Source organism: Phocoena phocoena, chromosome 14 (assembly GCF_963924675.1).
Source record: "Phocoena phocoena chromosome 14, mPhoPho1.1, whole genome shotgun sequence".
NCBI lineage: Eukaryota > Metazoa > Chordata > Mammalia > Artiodactyla > Phocoenidae > Phocoena > Phocoena phocoena.
The window spans coordinates 83402650-83422632 of record NC_089232.1 but is presented as its reverse complement, the minus strand read 5'-3'; the positions used below and the strand labels follow the sequence as shown (position 1 = coordinate 83422632).

General features: G+C 41.0%; 1 protein-coding gene and 1 pseudogene across 1 annotated transcript in view; both read right to left on the bottom strand.

The window, feature by feature from the left end:
* Window positions 1-19983, bottom strand: part of ADAM17 (ADAM metallopeptidase domain 17) — a 51235-nt gene that overhangs the window by 30189 nt on the left and 1063 nt on the right. Inside the window, exons 2-4 of the mRNA XM_065891587.1 lie at window positions 9521-9653; window positions 1153-1283; window positions 271-359 (exon numbers count right to left, since the gene is read on the bottom strand). Of these exons, the coding sequence (XP_065747659.1) occupies window positions 271-359; window positions 1153-1283; window positions 9521-9653 (353 nt within the window). The remainder of the gene's footprint in view (window positions 1-270; window positions 360-1152; window positions 1284-9520; window positions 9654-19983) is intronic.
* On the bottom strand, window positions 5511-6564 carry LOC136134105 (ubiquitin-conjugating enzyme E2 Q1 pseudogene; annotated as a pseudogene).

The window sequence follows — 19983 nt, the reverse complement described above, 5'->3', positions numbered from 1 at the left end:
TGAGGCCGTTTCCTCTTCCCATTATCCATCTCACATGTGACTTTCAATTATTGTACTTAAAAATACAGAGTGCATCCTATGACAGCATCTTAGATATATAAAATATGTGTATTTTTTTAATCACCTATTTTTCTGGTTTAAAAAAAATTTAAATACAAGGAGAAGAGAAGTTCAGTATAAAGACCCTTTTCTTCTTAAAACAACTGCATAATGGCTTTCTAAACATCAGAGATCTATGCTCCTGATAAAAGTATTCACATGTAGACTTACCTCTATACTATATTCCACCCCATCTGTGTTGATTCTTATTGTAATATCATCATCTCCTATGTGGGCTAGAACCCTAGAGTCAGGCTCACCTTAAGAGAAGAAAAAGTCATTATTAAAAAATATTTAAATCAAAAAATCAACTATGCACTATCAATAAGAATCAAGCAAGCCCTTCTGCAGAGTGGAATGTGCCCAGGCACCGTGGAGACGTAAAAAACACAGGCCCAGCAAGCAGCTGGGTTTCCTCACTCTTAAGGAGGAGCCACAACTCTAGTCATTTGAAATCGGCCTCTTTCCCTGAAGCCTCTTATGAGAATTATCCAGCGTGTTACAGAACAAAACAAACAAGGGTACATTTTCTTCTGGAATAACTTTACCTACTTTGGGGTAAGAAAGAGGAGGCAGAAAGCATGATTCGGAACATACAGGTCTTGAACTGTACCACTTGGGTATTTTAGTGCCATTTTTTTCATATTGCAGAAAATTTTCCAGAAGTAAACTGCAATTGCTTCTTTAATATATTTTCTTAAATAAATACATGACAGGATCACAGAGTCAATTATTTTATCTCCTATCTTCCTTGTTTACAATCTCATAAGGGAAGTTGACAATCCCTCCCTGAAGACAAAAGGTTAAATTCGTATGACTTAAGAGGAAATCTGTTGTAATCATGAAAATAGCCAGTTAGTATGACATGCTGGATAATACCCATTTCCTCCTGTTTTAATGTTTCTGCTTCCAGATTTACAAAGCTCAAATAAAACAAACAATAGCACTTCTTTGACACCCCTTTTTCCTCCCCTCAAAAAAGAATATACAATCTAGTTCAATCTGGACACCTAAAACCCAAGCACAAAGGCAAACAAATGAGCACCTACTAACCAACCACATGTCCACTGAAGAAGTCCTGCCATTTGACGGGGTACTCGCTTTCATCTTTCCCATCTACCACCACGACTTTGAAGTTTTGGGAAAAGCGTTCAGTACTTGATGTCAGGTATAATTTAAAATGCCTAAAGAAAGAATGCATCTGGACTTGAAGCACATAAAACAGAGGCCTAATTTTCATTTAATTAAACTTACTTAAGAAAAAAGTTGACATGAGTTTACATTAACAAAGTACTATGCAAGTTATAACTACTGTTTTACTTAGTTATAAGGTACTTAGAGTGTTGTTATCTCCGGTAAAGACAAAACAGACTAGTTTCTTTAGTTGTAAGAACTTGGCAGACCAAAAGGAACTAAAAGTGGGTGGGGGGGGGGAAGATTCAAAGAGCTTATATATTCATCTTTTCTGGAGACTCAGAAAAATAAAGAAACACAACTGGATAGTTTAAGCTGGAGTTCTGCTTATCTTAAAAATCTAGGGAAGACTGATATTACTGGATACCTTTTATTGAACACCTACTCAGTGCTAGCTGCTCTGTACGCTGTCTCCACCTCACACAGTAAAAACTGAGATTAATCAACATGCTCAAGGTTCCACAGCTGATAAACAGAGGAACTGAACACTGAACCTGGCTTTTACTTCAAACGCCTGCACTCCACTGCCTCCAGCAATCAGCTGCTCTTACTGCTGCACAAAATTAATAAATATGCTACTTTCCATGTTTAAAAGCAGCCATGCTTCTTTTCTCCTTCAAAGAGAACTTACCTTGAAAAAAGTAATCCACAGTTACCATGAGGAAAATAAGTATCAGGTATCCAACAAAGATGTCAAAATACACACTCCAGTTCTTTAGTTAGTTTAAGTACTCTTTTTTTTTTTTTTTTTTTTTTTGTGGTACGCAGACTTCTCACTATTGTGGCTTCTCCCTTTGCGGAGCACAGGCTCCGGACGCGCAGGCTCCGCGGCATGTGGGATCCTCCCGGACCGGGGCACAAACCCGTGTCCCCTGCATCGGCAGGCGGACTCTCAACCACTGCGCCACCAGGGAAGCCCTAAATACTCTCTTGTACAAGCTTCATTCCTGACATCAAAACTGGACATGGTGAGCAAGAATTTTCAATGATCATTTACAAAATTCTTTCAATGTACCCAAGAACACCGAAGATAAAGTAAAGGTATGGTTTTTATCTCAGCCACAGGAACTAATTTTGTCAGCTATGGTGTTGAAAATATAAAATGTTACAGGTTTGGTAAATCAAAACTGCCAGGAAGAATCCAGAGTGGGACTATCTCCATGGCAACACTTTTTTAACTTTTTGAGCATAACAAGGTAACTTCAGTTTGTTTGTGGTTTTTTTTAATGGTCATTGGGAAGGAGACACAATAGAACATAATCTCAGAAAACCTTGGAACATTTTCTCCTGCTACCTTAAAACGTACCTTCCCACACACAGTTAGGATTTTTTTGCCCTGTCAGTTATGCTGAGAACTTTGAAAAGAAAAGCATCCCTCCTGGGAATTCCCAGTGGTTAGGACTCTGTGCTTTCACTGCCAAGGGCGCGGGTTCGATCCCTGGTTGGGGAACCAAGATCCTGCGAGCCGGGTGGCACGGCCAAAAACAAACACAAGAAAACAGAACAACCACCACCACCAAAAAGAGCATCCCTCTTATGAATGCCTTATTAGTTAGTTTTAGACTCTCTAGGAGTCTCAATACTACTTTTGCTTAATGTTCTTTCCAGGAAAATCACTAGAATTGCACCCTTCATTTTCTACATTAATCTTCTATGTCGTAAAGAAAAGGACCAAGTGTTGGTAAAATTCCTGTTTTTTGAGTTTCCAATCTTCACCTTTGAGCTATAAAACCTCCAACAGGATATGTCAGTCAGAACTTATAGTTTACTTTATCCTTCCCAAATTAGGTGAAATCGTGTACTTACAGATTTCCTTTAGCAATTTATCTTTCTGACTTTTAAGGATTTACAGTGACTACAAACTGGTGTTAATCAGTCTGAATTATCATTATTTTCGTATCTTTTTCTGGGGTATATACTGTAAAATGATCACCACAATAAGTCTAGTTAACATCCATCACCGCACAGTTTTTTTTCTCGTGATGAGAACTTTTAAGATCTACTCTTTTAAGGTCTAACTTTCAAATATGTAGTACAGTATTATTAACTATAGTCACCATGCTATACATCATTACATCCTCATAACATGTATGTTATAACTGGAAGTCTGTACCTTTTATCTATTTTTTTTATAGTGTTTTATTTATTTTTGGCTGCGTTAGGTCTTAGTTGCAGCACGCAGGCTCAGTAGTTGCGGCGCGCAGGCTCAGTTGCCCCGCAGCATATGGGATCTTAGTTCCCCGACCAGGGATCAAACCTGCGTCCCCTGAAATGGAAGGTGGATTCTGAACCACTGGACCACCAGGTAAGTCCCCATCATATCTATTTTTAATGGTCCATTTAGCTGGGTATATATCTCTCTCCTTCCTTCCTCCCTCTTTCTTTGTGGCTACATTGGGTCTGCATTGCTGCACGCAGGCTTTCTCTAGCTATGGCGAGCTGGGGCTACTCTTCATTGCAGAGCACAGGCTTCTCACTGCGGTGGCTTCTCTTGTTGCAGAGCATGGGCTCTAGGCGCACGCGGGCTTCAGTAGTCGCGGCTCGCGGGCTCTAGAGCGTAGGCTCAGCAGTTGTGGTGCTCGGGCTTAACTGCTCTGCAGCATGTGGGATCTTCCCAGACCAGGGCTCGAACCCATGTCCCTTGCACTGGCAGACGGATTCTTAACCACTGTAACACCAGGGAAGTCCCCACTTTCATTTCTTTATCAGTTCTAGCCCTCTTCAAATATTTTGAGATATTTCACTTTTTGTTTGCTTGTTTGTTTCGTAACAACAGAATTTCATTTCTCGTGGTTCTGGAGGCTGGGAAGGCCAGGATCAGGGTGCTGGCAGATTCAGTGTCTGGTGAGAACCCACTTCCTGGTTCAGAGACAGCTACCTTCTCACTGTGTCCTCACATGGCAGAAGGGATGAAGGAGTTCTCTGGGGCCTCTTTTATTTCATGTTTTATTTTATTTTATTTTTTGGCCACATGGCATATGGGATCTTAGCTCCCTGACTGGGGATCGAACCCATGCCCCCTGCAGTAGAAGTGTGGAATCTTAACCACTGGACCACCAGGCAAGTCCCTGCAGCCTCTTTTAAAAAGGCACTAATCTCATTCGTGAGGGTTTCACCCTCATGACCTAATCACCTCCCAGAGGCCCCGCCTCCTAACACCATTGCATTGGGGGTTAAGATTTCAACAGATGCATTTGTGGGGACACACACAGTCTACAGCAGTCATTTTCACAGTGGACCACCAGGTCAAAGGGGCATAAACACCCTCCAGTTTCTGTTTCTCCTGAGGCCTGGGAATTCATCTCTTCCTAGGTTCCTGTGTATATTTCTTTTCTTTTTTTATTGAAGTATAGTTTATTTACAATATTGTGTTAGTTTCAGGTACACAGCAAAGTGATTCAGTTATATATCAATATATATATGTATACATCTATATTTTTCCCCTATTCTTTTCCATTATAGTTTATTATAAGATATTGAATATAGTTCCCTGTGATACACATAAATCTTTTATTTTATATACAGTAGTGTGCATTCTGTAAATCCCATAATCCCAATTTATCCACCCCCTTCCTCTTTGGTAACCATAAGTTTGTTTTCTACATCTGTGAGTCTGTTTCTGTTTTCCAAGTGAGTTCACTTGTACTAATTTTTAGATTCCACATATAAGTGATATATAATAGGTATAACTTTTTCCAAAAAAATTATAACATTATCAAAATAGTATTAAAACAATATTTGTATTATTTTTTTCAAATTAACAAACTGTAATTGTTTTCCCAAAGATACATTTTTTTTTCATATACACCCATCATACACTGTAACCCAAAAAAGCAGTGTACATGAAATAAGAGAAAATAAATTAAAAATCCTTACCAAAGCATAGGTAAGGAGGCTCTAGGCTGGAGCACAGCTGAGTTTCCAGCAATATAAGGAGGCTTAAAAGTTTCTTTTAAGAATGCCTGCTAGCAAGGGCTCCAGCCAGGTGGTTGGTTGGTCTGTAAGTCAGTCTTGAGTACTTGAAACAGTTCTGTGGTTTTTGTTTTCTTTTTCTTAGCATTTAGAATAGCCATCATTGTCCTGCAATAGGCAGAGCTATTACGTCCAGGAAAAATGAGGGAGGGAACCACAGAGGCAGCGTGAGATCCAAATACAGCATTCAAAGGTAATTGGTCCAGTGGTGCCTAGGGAAGGAGGAAGGGGATGGCACTCCCGGGTTAGCCATCTTCCTTCAGGGGTGTGTACTAGCCGTTTTCTTCATGGATCTGCACCAAGGACTTGTAGGACTGCTGTGCTCTTGTTAGGCTGTATTGAGATTTGCTGGCTCCAAACTGCACTCGTGCTTTTCCCTTCACCAGTGTGGCACTGATCTTCATGATCACTGACTCTATTCACTGCTCCAGCCCTGCTTGGTGAGAAGTTCCATGCAGATGGCACCTCCGCCCAGAACATACCCCCAGGAGAGGACTGGAGACACAACCCTGACAAACGGCGCCTCAAAGGCAAAGTTATCTTTAAAAGAAAAGTTAAGTAGAATGAAGTCAGCTCCTTTTTTCTCTTTGAGGATCTGGAGATCATTGTGCAAAGTGCTGTCCTGGTCAGCTTTGAGGAGTCTGACATTCCAATCATACAGACTGTCATTCACGAGTTCGACTGCATAGTTTCCACCTCTGAAACTCTGTGATGGGTATATATCCCTGAGCTCCTTCATCAGCCGGTCAGTAGCCTGCACCGAGACAGACACCGCACCATTTAAGTAATCTTGCCTCCGGTTCTTTTAAATTTTCTCTGGTATGGCCAAGTCTTCTTTTCCGATGTCGTCACCTTCAGACTTCTTGCCCTCAGCTGGCTCTTCTTTCATTTCATAGTGATCAGCAGCCAAGTTAGGGTCATCGGACTCCACTGACCAGATGGGGGCACAGCAGGGTACGACTCCATGATGTTGCAGTGGATGCAGACGGGATCCCCAGGCACTGACCCCCGTGGGGGGAGATGCGGTTCAGGCGGTTCGGCCCCAGCCAGCAGGAACTCGCAGCTCAGCTCGTCCAGGCAGGCGCTGGCAAGGCGGAAGCGCTCGTGGCCGCAGTGAAAGGTGGACTCGGGCAGGGCCCCCGCCCCGGACCCACCCCCTGGTCCGGCCCCCGGTGCCACTCCCTGGCCCCCCGGCTGCTGCCCCTGCGACTGCGGCTGCCCCTGCGGCTGCTGCATCCTCCACTCTGCTCCGGGGCCAGCGAGCCGGGAGCCTCCGGCCTCCGCCGCCACCGCCCTCATTACTTTAATAGTAATACTATTTCTTGATTTATAAAAAAGAGGGACTATAACTTCTGGGTAAATTTCAAAGTTTTTTTTCCCCATAAGATTACTCTTTAACTCATCATACAATCTCTCAGTGTTTCCATGCTTTTTCAACCATTAATAATCACATCAAAATTTAATGTTATGATCTTAAATTATTTTGCTTTCATCTACCATCTAAAAACAGAACATCTCATTTACCATCACCATCAAATAATGAGTGGCTTCATATAGGCAGTTCAGCCCTCTACAATTTGATCATTTCAAGTATCCCATTTTTTTTTTCTTTTAAGCTTCAATAACACAGTATAACAGAAAAGAAAGGGTATGGGCTTTGGATTCTGACATACCTGACTCAAATCCCGCCTCCACCACCGACTTGCTGTTTGATCTCGGCCTTAACTTCTGAACCTAATTTATCTTCATCTATAAGTGGAAGTAATACCAACTACTAACTGAAGAGTTTTGAGGGTTAAATGAAATTAACTACTTTAAAGTACCCGGTACAAAGTTCTCATATATTGTTAGATACATTTCCTGTTAAACATTTAAGATGAAAATTTAAATTTCTCTGCTTCCTTACACAGAGGGAAGATAAGGAGATGTTGTTTAACATTTCCTTAATGAATCAATGGCATCTATGAAACACGAAAGAGAAGTATGTTAGGCTATGGCAGTGTCTGACCCTAGAGTAAGGATTCTACAGGCTACCTCAAGTCTAACTTCAAAAGAAACCCAGAAAACTAAACTTTGAGTTCATATCATTTTAAAGTCTTCTCCCGTCCTCCTTTGCTCCTACTCATTTCTTGCTGCTACGTCTCCACTCCTTTGTCAAACTCTTCATCAGCATAGCAGAAATAACACAAGTTTTGGAAGTCAGACTTGTGTTCAAACCCTTTAACTTCCACTTTCTAGCTGAGTGACTTTGGGCAACTTACCTAACCTCTCTGAGCTTCAGTTTTTCTTTGCCTTCAAAAAGGGAGTAACAAAGACTTCTATGCAAAGTATGGTGAGAATTAGAGATAATATATGTAAAGTGCCTACTGAAGTAAATACCTGATAAACTACAGCTATTATTAATATCACCACTCTGCTCAAATTTGCTATAGGTGAAACTAGATAACCTATACTGCAATATTTTGACATAAAATCCAACAAAAAGAAATCATTCAAAAATAATCTTCCCTGGTGGCGCAGTGGTTGAGAGTCCTCCTGCCGATGCAGGGGACACGGATTCGTGCCGCGGAGCGGCTGGGCCCGTGAGCCACGGCCACTGAGCCTGCGCGTCCGGAGGCTGTGCTCCGCAACGGTAAAGGCCGCAACAGTGAGAGGCCCGCGTACCGCAAAAAACAAAAACAAAAACAAAAATAATCTAAGGATGATGGCAATAACTAGGAAAAATAAAAAGATATAGTAAAAATATTTGCATAAAATATCAGTAACACATGTGATGATGGATTCATTTCCTTAATACCAAGCACTACTACAATTCAGTAACACAAAGGATAAACCCAATAGAAAAATGGTAAACGGATACGAAAAGGCAGACAGAAAAATAACTTATAAACACATGAAAAGATGATCAATTTTACACAAAATTAAAATCAAAACATTTGTGAGGTGCCATCCCCTTTCAGAGCAAGAAAAGTCAAAGGCTGATAAAACCTAGTATTGGCAAAAGGATAACAAGAAGGAGGTAAACTCACACACTGTTGCCAGAAGAATAAATTGGTCTAATGTCTTTAGGAGGAAACATGTCAACATCCATAAACATTTATAATATGTATACCCTTGATCCAGTACAGTAATTCACCTTTTAAGAATGTATCCTATAAAAATACCTAGATATGGTAAATGCATAAAGATATTCACTGGAGCACTTTGTTACAGGAAAAAAAATCACTTTGATTAAACAGTATCCATCTGTACGGTACTACTCAACAAACTGTCATAATTTTATGCAATAGGAAAATTTATGCAGCTGTTAAAAATGAGGTAAATCTATGTTATCTGTATCACCTACATATATATAGATCTATATGCAAAAAATATGCATTAAAATCTTTTGGAAGTTTATACAGGAAACTTTCTGGGTCTGGGAAGTAAAAACTTCTCACACCCTCTATAGTTTGTTTTGTTTTTTGCCACGCCACACAGCATGCAGGATCTTAGTTCCCTGACCAGGGATCAAACCTGTGCCCCCTGCAGTGGAAGCGTGGAGTCTTAACCACTGGGCCACCAGGGAAGTCCCTCTGTAGTTTGTTTTTTAAATCAGGTGCATATATTACTTTTATATATGTGTTGGAGAAGGCTTACCCTATGTGTAAAGAAAAAGCCCATTTATATGCTCCCAATGTTTGTTATTTGATATTAGTAAAGCTCCCTAAAAACACTTTAGAAAGAGGCCTGTTATTATCTAACACATTTACATCTGCAAAACATGAGATATTAAAATTAATGCCCAAATAGATCACAACTATCAGTTTGTGCTATGACATAAGAGCAATTCAATGTGGAAAGATACCCAGCTCACCACTAGGCTGTGGAGTCCTAAACAAATCCTTTATCTCTAAAGCTCAGTGTCTTCATATATAAAATTAAGACAGTACTTAGTAGAAGGTGGACAATTCTAAAGTAGCACAAAAGTATTATAATCATTCAATTAATTAAAATTCTTTGTTAGAATTCCAAAAAATAAATAAATATACCATCATTAATTCCTTTGGAATACACATCTACTTGTTAAAAAACAGTCATTATACGAATCTTAGAATAAGCACTACACCATTATAAGAACCATGACAGACTATAATTATATTACAAATCTTTAAAATGTAACTTCTAAGATTTAATTAGACACTCCAATTTTTCTGCTTTTACCAAACCAAGTTCCTCATTGCCCCAACATTATTCTATGAATAATTCAAATTACCTTTTCAAGGCTGAAAAAATTAGTAGTGTTTCTAAGTGTGTTGAAGCCTGTAGATCCCTTTTTCTTACAGAGTGCTGTTGGATATTCGATAAAGAGAGGATATCGTAGTCTGAGAGCAAAGAATCAAGCTTTTCTGAAATAAAGGTAAAAAGGTTATTAACATCTAAACCTACTAATCAATTGTAATATCATTAAAATGAGTCAGACAACAAACTCTTCCTGATGTAATGCCCCAGCACGACCTACAAAATACTCTTAACCAAACACACACATACACACACACACACACACACACACACACACACACACACCAGTTTTTAAGACAAAAAGGGATTAGAGGTTGCCAAATTAAATAACAACTTTAGGAAGTAATCAGCCACACCCAAAATGTTCCATTCCTGCAAAACAAATGACCCAATTTCTCCACGAAACAAATGGCATGAGAAAGAAGGGAGGTGGAGACAGAAGGACTTAAGAATACAGCAAGCAAGCCAGTGTGTGAGCCATTTTGGATCCTAGGCCAAGCAAATCAGTTGTGGAAAGATATCTGTGACAATCAGGGAAATGTGAACATGAGTCCATGTTCATATTAGATGCTAATAATTTTGATATCTCAGAGAGTATCACAGTATGCAGTGAACTAACTTCTAAATTCAAGGCATTTCTGGCTTGTATGGTTAGAATTTTTAAGATCGAGCCTGCCAACTTGACCTGCCCACTTGGGCTACATCAATTCCTTATCAGTTGATGTACAGTAACAAAGAGCAACAAATGTATTAATGGTCTGAGGAAACCAAACTGGGAAAGTAAATCTTTTACAGAAAATCTTTTATAGAAAAACCACATATTCCAAATTAGAGAGCAAAGAAGTGGTAATATCCCTATCATTGTTGCCCTCAACAGACACAGCAGAATATCAATCCACCAGACAGCAGGAAGTATAAGTGGTAAGACCAAACCAATCCCTAGAAAAAGAAAAACATTAATTATTTTACCAGGCTGACTTGGAACCCAGGAAAAGCAAAGATGGACTGCCCCAAAGATAGAACAAGCACAAATAAGTTTTTATTTGGTATAGAGCAAGAGAAAACACTATAGAGTATATGCTACCCCCATAAGTCACTCTTTATCAACAGCAACTCAGCTGTCTCTCCTACAATCAGGAGGATTTTGGAAGACAATTTTGGTGACTTAAGTCCCTGTAAAAACTGTCTAAAAATATTTGAGCTGATGCTTTCCTTTTCTCTCAGCAAATATCACTGGAGAAGCAATGGTATTCAAAATCATTCCACTGGACTTAGAATGTCCTCAAAATATAGCAGCAGGAGCTTAAAATACAAGTGTGTTGCTACTGCAGTTAAATATGCTCACAAAACCATTTTTAAAAGAAAGAATCCACCCAATACTTTTCACCGTCCTCTTCCCCTGAATATCCTCAATTGGCTCTTTCATCCGTTCATTCACTGCTGTGTGCCAGGCCCTGGTCTAAGTACTGAGATACAGCACTCAACACAGCCAAGTCCTTGCCTAAAGCAGCACTCATTTTAGTGGGAGAGACGGACAATGCAAAAGAAAATCCACGTCAGTGCCATGGTGTGAGAACAGGACAGCAGAGAAGCAGTGGGAAAGGCCAATTTATACAGAGTGGTCAAAGAAGGAAAAATGCCCCACTGTCACACAATACTCAAGCAAATGTGAAGAGACACACTACTATATGGTTAAAGCAATTTAATCAAAGTCCACTCAAGGCTCTAACTCAAGATAAGATTAAAGTGGTAGCAAATTTCACACTTGCTGGGTACCACCCATTTTCTGTTAACAAAAATTTCCTTTTAATTTTAATCCAGAGGAAAGCTGTTTCAGAAGGCATCAATCTCTTTTATGCCAATGGATGTTTATTGGTGATTTGGCCTTGCTAATTACAATGCTTTGAGGCACCAATGAAAAATCTTCAAGCAGCTTATCATTTATTCAACAATTTTTGAGTGTTTTGTTTCCCACAAGACACCATACTAGGTGTTCTATGTTATCTACACAAACACCTTGGGGTATTTTCCCCATTTTACAAATGAAGAAACAGACTCGGAGAGAATAGTATCACAAAGCTAACGAAGCACAGTACTAGGATATGAACTGGGGCCAGTCTGGCTGAAAACCCCACGCTTTATTGATTTCAACTTTTGAAACTGCTTAAAAATAGCCTACCTCTTCCTGCACCTTCCACTTCTTGGCCTCCTACATTTTGACATGTCAATCAAACATGACCATGCCTCCCTCTGAATTCTGAAGCTTTCTGTTTACACCTTTTTTTCTGGCATTTTTTAGTTGTATTTGTCTTATCTCACAAATAGACTGTAAAATGGCCAAAAATGAGCTGTTTTAAAATCACAGTATTCTTACCTCACAACACCTGGCACAGAACCTTGCACAAAACAGCACTCGTTTGCTCAAATTCTCAATGCTGATACAATCCTTTAGCTCTTCGACTTCCCTGATACAGGCTGGTACACAGACTCAGTTTCATTCAAGATCATAATCACTGCCACTGAGAAACTTAACCTCAATTCTATAGTTTCACTGTCAACAATAGAGGCCAGCTGTTCTCAAAGAGTGCTCGCTACAAGCAGTCACTGCCTGGGAACTTGTTTCCCATCCCGGTCCCCCTCAATGGGAAATTCCAGGTGCAGGGCCCAGCCATCTGTGTTCAACATGCCTTCCAGGTGATGCTGATGCACTACTCCAGTCTGAGAACCACTGAACTAGGCTCAACTAAGGAAATAAAGTGAAGAAAAAGACCTTTAAGCACAAAGATGTTCACTGTTCAGCCTTGTATTAGTTTTAAGAAAACTGGAAACGCAGTAAATTAATACCTGGCAAATAGAGAAGTTATAGCATTTCCAAATGACCAAAAAAAAAAAAAATGCAATCATTTAAAATGCTGTTAACAACAGGTTTTAAGAACATGAGGAAACACTTATAATATTAAATAAACAAAGGTAGATTTTAAAAACTGTTCATACTGCATGACCTTAACTATGTATACAAATAGGGCTAGAAAAAAAATAAGAGCAAGACAGTAACATCTTTGGTTATCCTTAGGTATTTTTCTATAATAAGCACTTTTTAAATGCAGCTTGCTAAAGCACTTTAAAATACTTAATATGTTTCAATTGTAATTTACTCCTTCTAATAACGAGAGGTCTCAAATTGGACTTCCGGGAGCCATTACAAACAGTGTGGTAAATGCTCTCTCTTTGTCCAACACCCTGAGCTCCTGCTCTTGCAGATAACCTCTCAGATGCTCAGTATTTCACTGCACTTTACTTCCAAAATTCCAACCATCGGTAATCCAATATTCTATAGCTTTTTCAACAGAATTTATATTTCCCCCCTATCCATATCCAAAAATCTTAAGTATAAACCACTAAACTTCTTACAGTAGAGTTTATGACAGTTTATACTAGACAATGCTACAAAAACTACCTTCCTTATCAGCTCAGTGTATGGTCATATTCTCCTGTTTAGAAACGCTACAGTGGCTGCCCACCATGCTCTACAATGAGGACACTTTCCTTGCTTCCTACAAGTTGCTCCAGCGATCATCCTAAACAACTGAGCTTTTCTCATTTCGGCTGCTACAAACACATATTAGAAATCAGACATTATTCAAAAGGTCAGGCTAGAGTACTGTATTATTTAGGATCCCCTCCCCAAAGCTCTCTGCTCTTCTCTGCCACGTGTTAGTTTCCCTCACTGGGCCTCCTCTGTCTGGTCCTACTTAGGGACCCTACCCTTACTCACTGCTTTTTTAATCTCTTCCACCCCCACTCCCATCCCTCCTTTCTTGCAAACACATTCTGCACATATTTTCCCCTTTCCACCAGACCCCACCTATTCATTTATTCAACAAAAAGTTATTGAAAACCTCCTACCTTCCAAGCACTAGGGATATTAATGGAGAGAAGGAGAGATACATTTCCAATACTGCGACTTTGGGGGAAAGAGCATCACACAAAAAATCATTATAAAGTATGTCACAAACCAAGGGAGAGGAAATGGAATTTATAGAACACAGCAGGAGCATGACCCCTGTCTGGCAAGCCAAGGATGCTTTTCCCAGGGAAACAGCACTGAAGTTAAGACCGAAAGGATGAGGAAGCAGCCAAGAGAACGAAAAGAAAGGACAGGGTTCTAAGTAGACGGCATACCTGTGCTGAGGTCCACAAGAAATACAGAACACAATACACTCAAAGAATTGAAAGCAAGTCAGTGAGGCTGGAGTGCAGAATGGCACCGCGGACATGAAGAGGTGTGAGGCTGCAGAGGCAGGCAAAGGTCTGGTCATGGAGGGTCGTGGAACTAAACAAAGGATTTTTGACTTTGGATAAGGGCAACAGCTATAAATTAGAAATTTCATTGTGACTGTGAAACCAAATGCCCCTAAAACCAAGTTCCCCTGCCAAGTTTGTGATTAGCCTCTCTCTCTATCTGAAACTTTATTCTCTTTCTTGACCTGACTCTGTTGCCCTCAGGATTGAAGAGTATCACATAAAAGGCGGGACTGAAACCAAGCAGGACCCTTCAGGGCCCTCCCAGATAAAAAAAACTTTTTTTTTTTTAATAAATTTATGTATTTTGGCCGCGTTGGGTCTTCGTTGCTGCGCACGGGCTTTCTCTAGTTGCAGTGAGCGGGGGCTACTCTTCATTGCGGTGCGCGGGCTTCTCATTGCTGTGGCTTCTCTTGCTGCGGAGCACGAGCTCTAGGCGCACGGGTTTCAGTAGGTGTGGCTCACAGGCTCAGTAGTTGTGGCTCATGGGCTCTAGAGCGCAGGCTGAGTAGTTGCAGTGCACGGGCTTAGCTGCTCTGCAGCATGTGGGATCTTCCCGGACCAGGGCTCAAACCCGTGTCCCCAGCATTGGAAGGCGGATTCTTAACCACTGGTCCACCAGGGAAGTCCCTACAAAAGCCCTTCTGTCCCCTGTTTCTGGTTTGTAGAAAAGGCTTTAGTCTCTCCGACCTTCCCCGAGTTCCAAAGAGCAGATTCAAGCAATTACTAATTAGAGAAGTGATGGAAGGCTGAAACAAAGGGAAAACGGTCAAGAAACAATAGAGAGTCCTAGCTCCTCCTCCAGGGATATACAGAACAATCTGACACAAATCTTTGAGTTGTTCTGCAGGAACTAAGACAGCCCCCTCCTCCCAAGTGGAGGATAGTGACTACAAGCTGACCACAAGCACACAGAGCCCAGACTGGTTGGAACCAGAAAGTTGATGATTAAGACTCATGAAAAACCACCCTGTTACTTCACCACCAACCAATCAGAAGAAAGTCATGCTCCCTGCAACCCTCAGCCCAAACGTTGCCTTTAAAAACCATGTCCAGCCAGGAAGATGGATCTGAGACAAGCCTACATCTCCCATCTTCTCCATCTGTGCCCTCCCAGTCAATAAACCTTCTTCTGCTCCAAACTCGGACATTTCCATCTGTTGGGCCTCACTGTGCGTCAGGCACATGAGCTTGGGTTCAAGAACAACTGCAGTGTGCAGAACGGGCTACAGGAGGACAAGACTGGAGTCTGGGGGATCAGCTAGCAAGTTGCTGAGCAATCCAGGTGGAGATCACTAAAAGACCCCCAGGCTTCTGGCTTGGATACCTGGGTAGACAGTGGCACCACATTCACTGAGATGAAAAAAAATACACAACTAAGAGGAGGTTTGGGGGAGGGATGTGTTGAAGAGAAAAACCATAAGCCCACTTTTGCTAAAGCCCATGATACCAAACCTAGGTTTAATACCTAACTGTAGTTTCGACCTTCACCAGAAAAGTAATCTTAACCAACAAGTTTGGAATTGTCTACTAATGAGGTAATCTGTCATAGGGGCCCCCGCCATCCCCCAGAGGAAGAAGAGGTTATCCATATGATAAAATCCTTACCAGTTCCCTTCCCCCAAAAAAGATGATGTCCTAGCCTAAAAACAATCCTTTTCTTTTCTTTCGCTAACAGATCCCTTGCCCCACCCTTACTCCTATAAAAACCTTCCATTTGGTACAAACCCTCTGAGGCCCCTTCTAGTTGCTAGAAGGGATGCTGCCCCAATTCATAAATTGCCTAATAAAGCCAATTAGATCTTCAGATTTACCCGGTTGAATTTTGGTTTTTTTGTTTTTTTTTTTTTTAATTTATTTTTGGCTGTGTTGGGTCTTCGTTTCTGTGTGAGGGCTTTCTCTAGTTGCGGCAAGCGGGGGCCTCTCTTCATCACGGTGCACGGGCCTTTCACTGTCGTGGCCTCTCCTGTTGCGGGGCACAGGCTCCAGACGCGCAGGCTCAGCAGCCGTGGCTCACGGGCCCAGTCGCTCCGCGGCATGTGGGATCCTCCCAGACCAGGGCTCGAACCCGTGTCCCCTGCATCGGCAGGCGGACTCTCAACCACTGAGCCACCAGGGAAGCCCTGGGGTTTTTTTTTAGCAGGTTGATATATGGGGACAAGTGGATGCTGAAAGATTCTAAAGTTCTACACTGTATCTTGTTCCTTTATATACAGTTTGCAATTATTCGTTTACATAGAACTTTTTTGCGTTAAGTCATCATATGTTTGCAGTTATGTCACTGATAAATCACGTAATGATTTTAAGCACGGAAAGAGTAAATCTGTTATTCTATGATTTTCAAAATCAAGATCAGTGGTTAAAAAGCAGCTGATACTTTGTTCCTTTTTTTACGTTCTCAAAGAATAAACAGAGGGCTTCCCTGGTGGTGCAGTGGTTAAGAATCTGCCCCCCAATGCAAGGGACACGGGTTCGCGCCCTGGTCCGGGAAGATCCCACATGCCATGGAACAACTAAGCCTGTGCACCACAACCACTGAGCCTGCGAGCCACAACTACTGAAACCCGCACGCCTAGAGCCCGTGTTCCGCAACAAGAGAAGCCACCGCAATGAGAAGCCCACACACCACAACGAAGAGTAGCCCCCGCTCGCCACAGCGAGAGAAAGCCTATGCAGCAACGAAGACCCAACACAGCCAAAAATAAATAAATAAGTAAAATAAAGTTCCCTTTTAAAAGAAAAAGAATAAAAGAGGAAGCTGGACCTTCAGGCCGGCAACAAACCGGCTTTCTGGATACAGATATGGAGTGGCCTATAGATCTGATAACCCTTCCTACTCTCCCCTTCTCTCATACCTGAATTGCTCTGTCTCCATGATGCGCTTGTATGGCCACTGACTTTTGGTGCAACGACACAAAATGTTCCCTTACTTCATTCACCAAGCCAAGGCAAGTTTTTAAGATAAAACTGACTTTTAAATAATGAGGTGTTAGAAGAGTCTGGGAACACTTGTGAACTTTTTACTTAACTTCTCTTTTTTTTTTGCAATAAATTGCATCTTCCTGGAATTCAACTTGCAATTGTCATGCAGAATCCCTGTAGCACTCTGCCCACTCCCCACGGCTCTGATGCACAGAGTATGAAGAGCCCCCCAAAATGACACAGTGTCATGCACCCACTTCTGGTGTCAGAAGTGGAAAAGATAAAGCCAGGGCTGCTGTCAAGTGTTTATTCTGCTTGTGCAGAAGACACATGGGACTTGACTGCTCTTCAGTACTCCCCAAAATACGCAGGACAAGGGAGAGGCCTGGTCGGGTCACTCTGCAACAAGCCCTAAGCATGGGTGAATCCCTCCTTGGGACTAAGGGATAAGAAAAGAACAGTGCTGTTTGCTAGGCAGTGGACCCCAGAACCTGGGAACTAAAAACCTAATTTTACGGGTTTATACCAGTTAGGGAAGCTGGAGGGTGAGCTGCCTCAAATACTTCCTTATCAAGAGCCCTTCACCTGGGCTGGGACTAAACCTGGGCCAAGACTCTCCAGCAAGACCAGTCACATGGAAACTCTGAGCCAAAAATGAAAGTGAGCACAGCCCAAGGGAACCTCCAAAGAACCCTGGATTGATCCATAAGGCTCTGCAGCTGCAATGGATGCAAATTCGGGTTAAGCAATGAGATTACTTCCACAATTTCCAGTGCTGCTGCCTTTTCCTAGATTAAACCTTGTCTCCTATACACATTCTTCTAATCAAAGAGGTAAGTAATTTTGGACATATGTTTGAGGTACCTGTGAACACTGAGGTGGATACATGAGAGTGGAGCTTCAGAGAACAAGTCTAGGTCAGAGACACATATTTGGTAGTTACCCAAACAGTCAAATGGTAAGTGAAACCAGGGCAACAGATGAGACTTGTCAGAGCCTACAACTCTTATTAAAAGAGAGAAGAAAAGAAAAGGAGGTATGTGCGGAGGGAGATACCCATCTCCTTGGTTCATTTTAGGACTAAGTTAAGGGATATGTGAAAAAGCACTTCATTTCACCTCCCAATCTCTGTGAAGCCTCTTCCTGTCCCTCCCTCCCTACCCATCTTTTTCTGACTTCCCTCAAAGTATACTTCCAACCGAAAACACTCACCATCTCTCACAAATACAAAATGGTGAAGGATCTAAAATTCAACCACACTTGGCCTTGAAGGACACCTACACTTAATGTTCTGGAAAACCCCATGAAGGCCAAATGGAATTCTCCAGTTTCCCCACCATGGCTTTCTGCTTAACTCTTCTCTTTGTTCTACTCTAGAAATACAGTTTCTCTCTCTGACTAGTACAAAAGAGAACTGCGTTAAATTTCTGTTGAAGCAGGTAGGGTGGGTAAGTGTTTTAGTTTCAAAAGAATCCAGCCTGTAAGCAAAATTAACATCAAAAGATGAAGTCAGATGTCAAAATATTGAGCAAAATGATGCCGTCAATAATGAGAAATGAGCACTGCAATGTGGAGAATCCCCATGCCAATTACCAAAGGTACATTTGAAATATATGTTTCAGATGCAAATTTTCATCCCTCATCTGTGACCTACATTTTTTTTCCTTCCACCCACTATATTCTTTTATTAAAAGTAACACAGAGAAAACTCTTTTGAAATCAGTGACACTTATATACCCCAGCTATAACTTCAACAGAAGATATCATTATGACTAAGCTCAAATGACTTGTAAATTTCCTAAATTATGCAATTCATGACAGTTCAACTGAAAGCATTTTGGGTGACGTGTAGAGTACTCCAAAAGCCAGATTCTATTATACATTTTTATTCTTCAGAAAATGTTGTCAAATCCCTAATCAATATTTAGAACTGCAGTTATGGGGTTATGGTAACATTTATAGGATAAGAAGGCTATTACACAATAAACCATGCTCTTTAACTATGAAATTATTCATTGGCCTCGACCAATTCAATCTAAATGGTAGGGTAGAGTTAAGCAACAAGCTACATCCAAAGCTATCAAACAAACACACAAAAAAGTCATTCTTCAAAAGAAAAAATACCCTCAAGCCATACATTTATCACTAATTGAATGAACCTGACAAGTCACTGCACCTTTCAGAGACTCATCTCACCTGCCGCTTTAATTGAAAAACTAGACACGATCTCCAAGGTTCATTTCAATTCTAACAATCTCTAAGTGCCTCCATCAGGACAGTCCTTATTTTCTCTCTTCAGCTACTTAACCTTACAGCCTGGGCTCAATATCATCACCTCCTTCAGGGAGCCTTCACTAACCTTCCCTGGATAGGTTCACTGTCCCCTGATGAAAATAATACCCACCATAATGTCTTCTCTCACTCTCCTTCCTATTGCTCTAGAATTGTCTGTTTAGATGTCTCTATTCTACTACACCGAAAGCTTTTTGAAGATGAATGTAGTCTGATCTTTACATTTCCAATGCCACACATAAAAAACTTGCATACAGTATGTGTTCTTCAAACATGCAGTGAATAAACGGTAAGTCTGTGCATTTTTCTGGCACCAGTGGTCTGCACTCTGCAAATGAAAACACACGGTCAAAGGAAAAAAAAACCCTTACGATTTGTGAATGCTGAGAACTGACCTAGAAAGTAAGGTTTTCTTCTATACTATGTGCATTCCTAGGATTCGTTCTACTTATTTTTCCACTTGTGAACAAGAGAATGATAACAAAAGTGAAACAGTTGTGTTAGAGTGGTAAAAATATAACTTTAATATTTCAAAATACATGTTTATTCTTTTCATTAACGTTTATCCTTACGCAGTGGATCCTTACCCTATTCCTCCATCCTCACCACCCCTAACTCACCATTTTCCTTCAATTTGCATTAACTCATCACATCTCAGCACTTCCTACCAGGTTCTCCCTGGCCTTTCTTTAAACTAATCACCTGTAATCCATTGCAATTTGAGATAACCACAAAGCAGTCGTTCAGGTGAGAACACAACACCTTTAATACCCTCCGCCAATTACAATTTTTGTCCATTAAATAAGGAAAAAGAACTGCCAGGTAAACTAATGCAAAATTTTTATTGGCCATAAAGAAAATCTACACAGTGTCTCAATCTGCACGATACTATACTATATGGATTCATGGTGAGATTTGGGG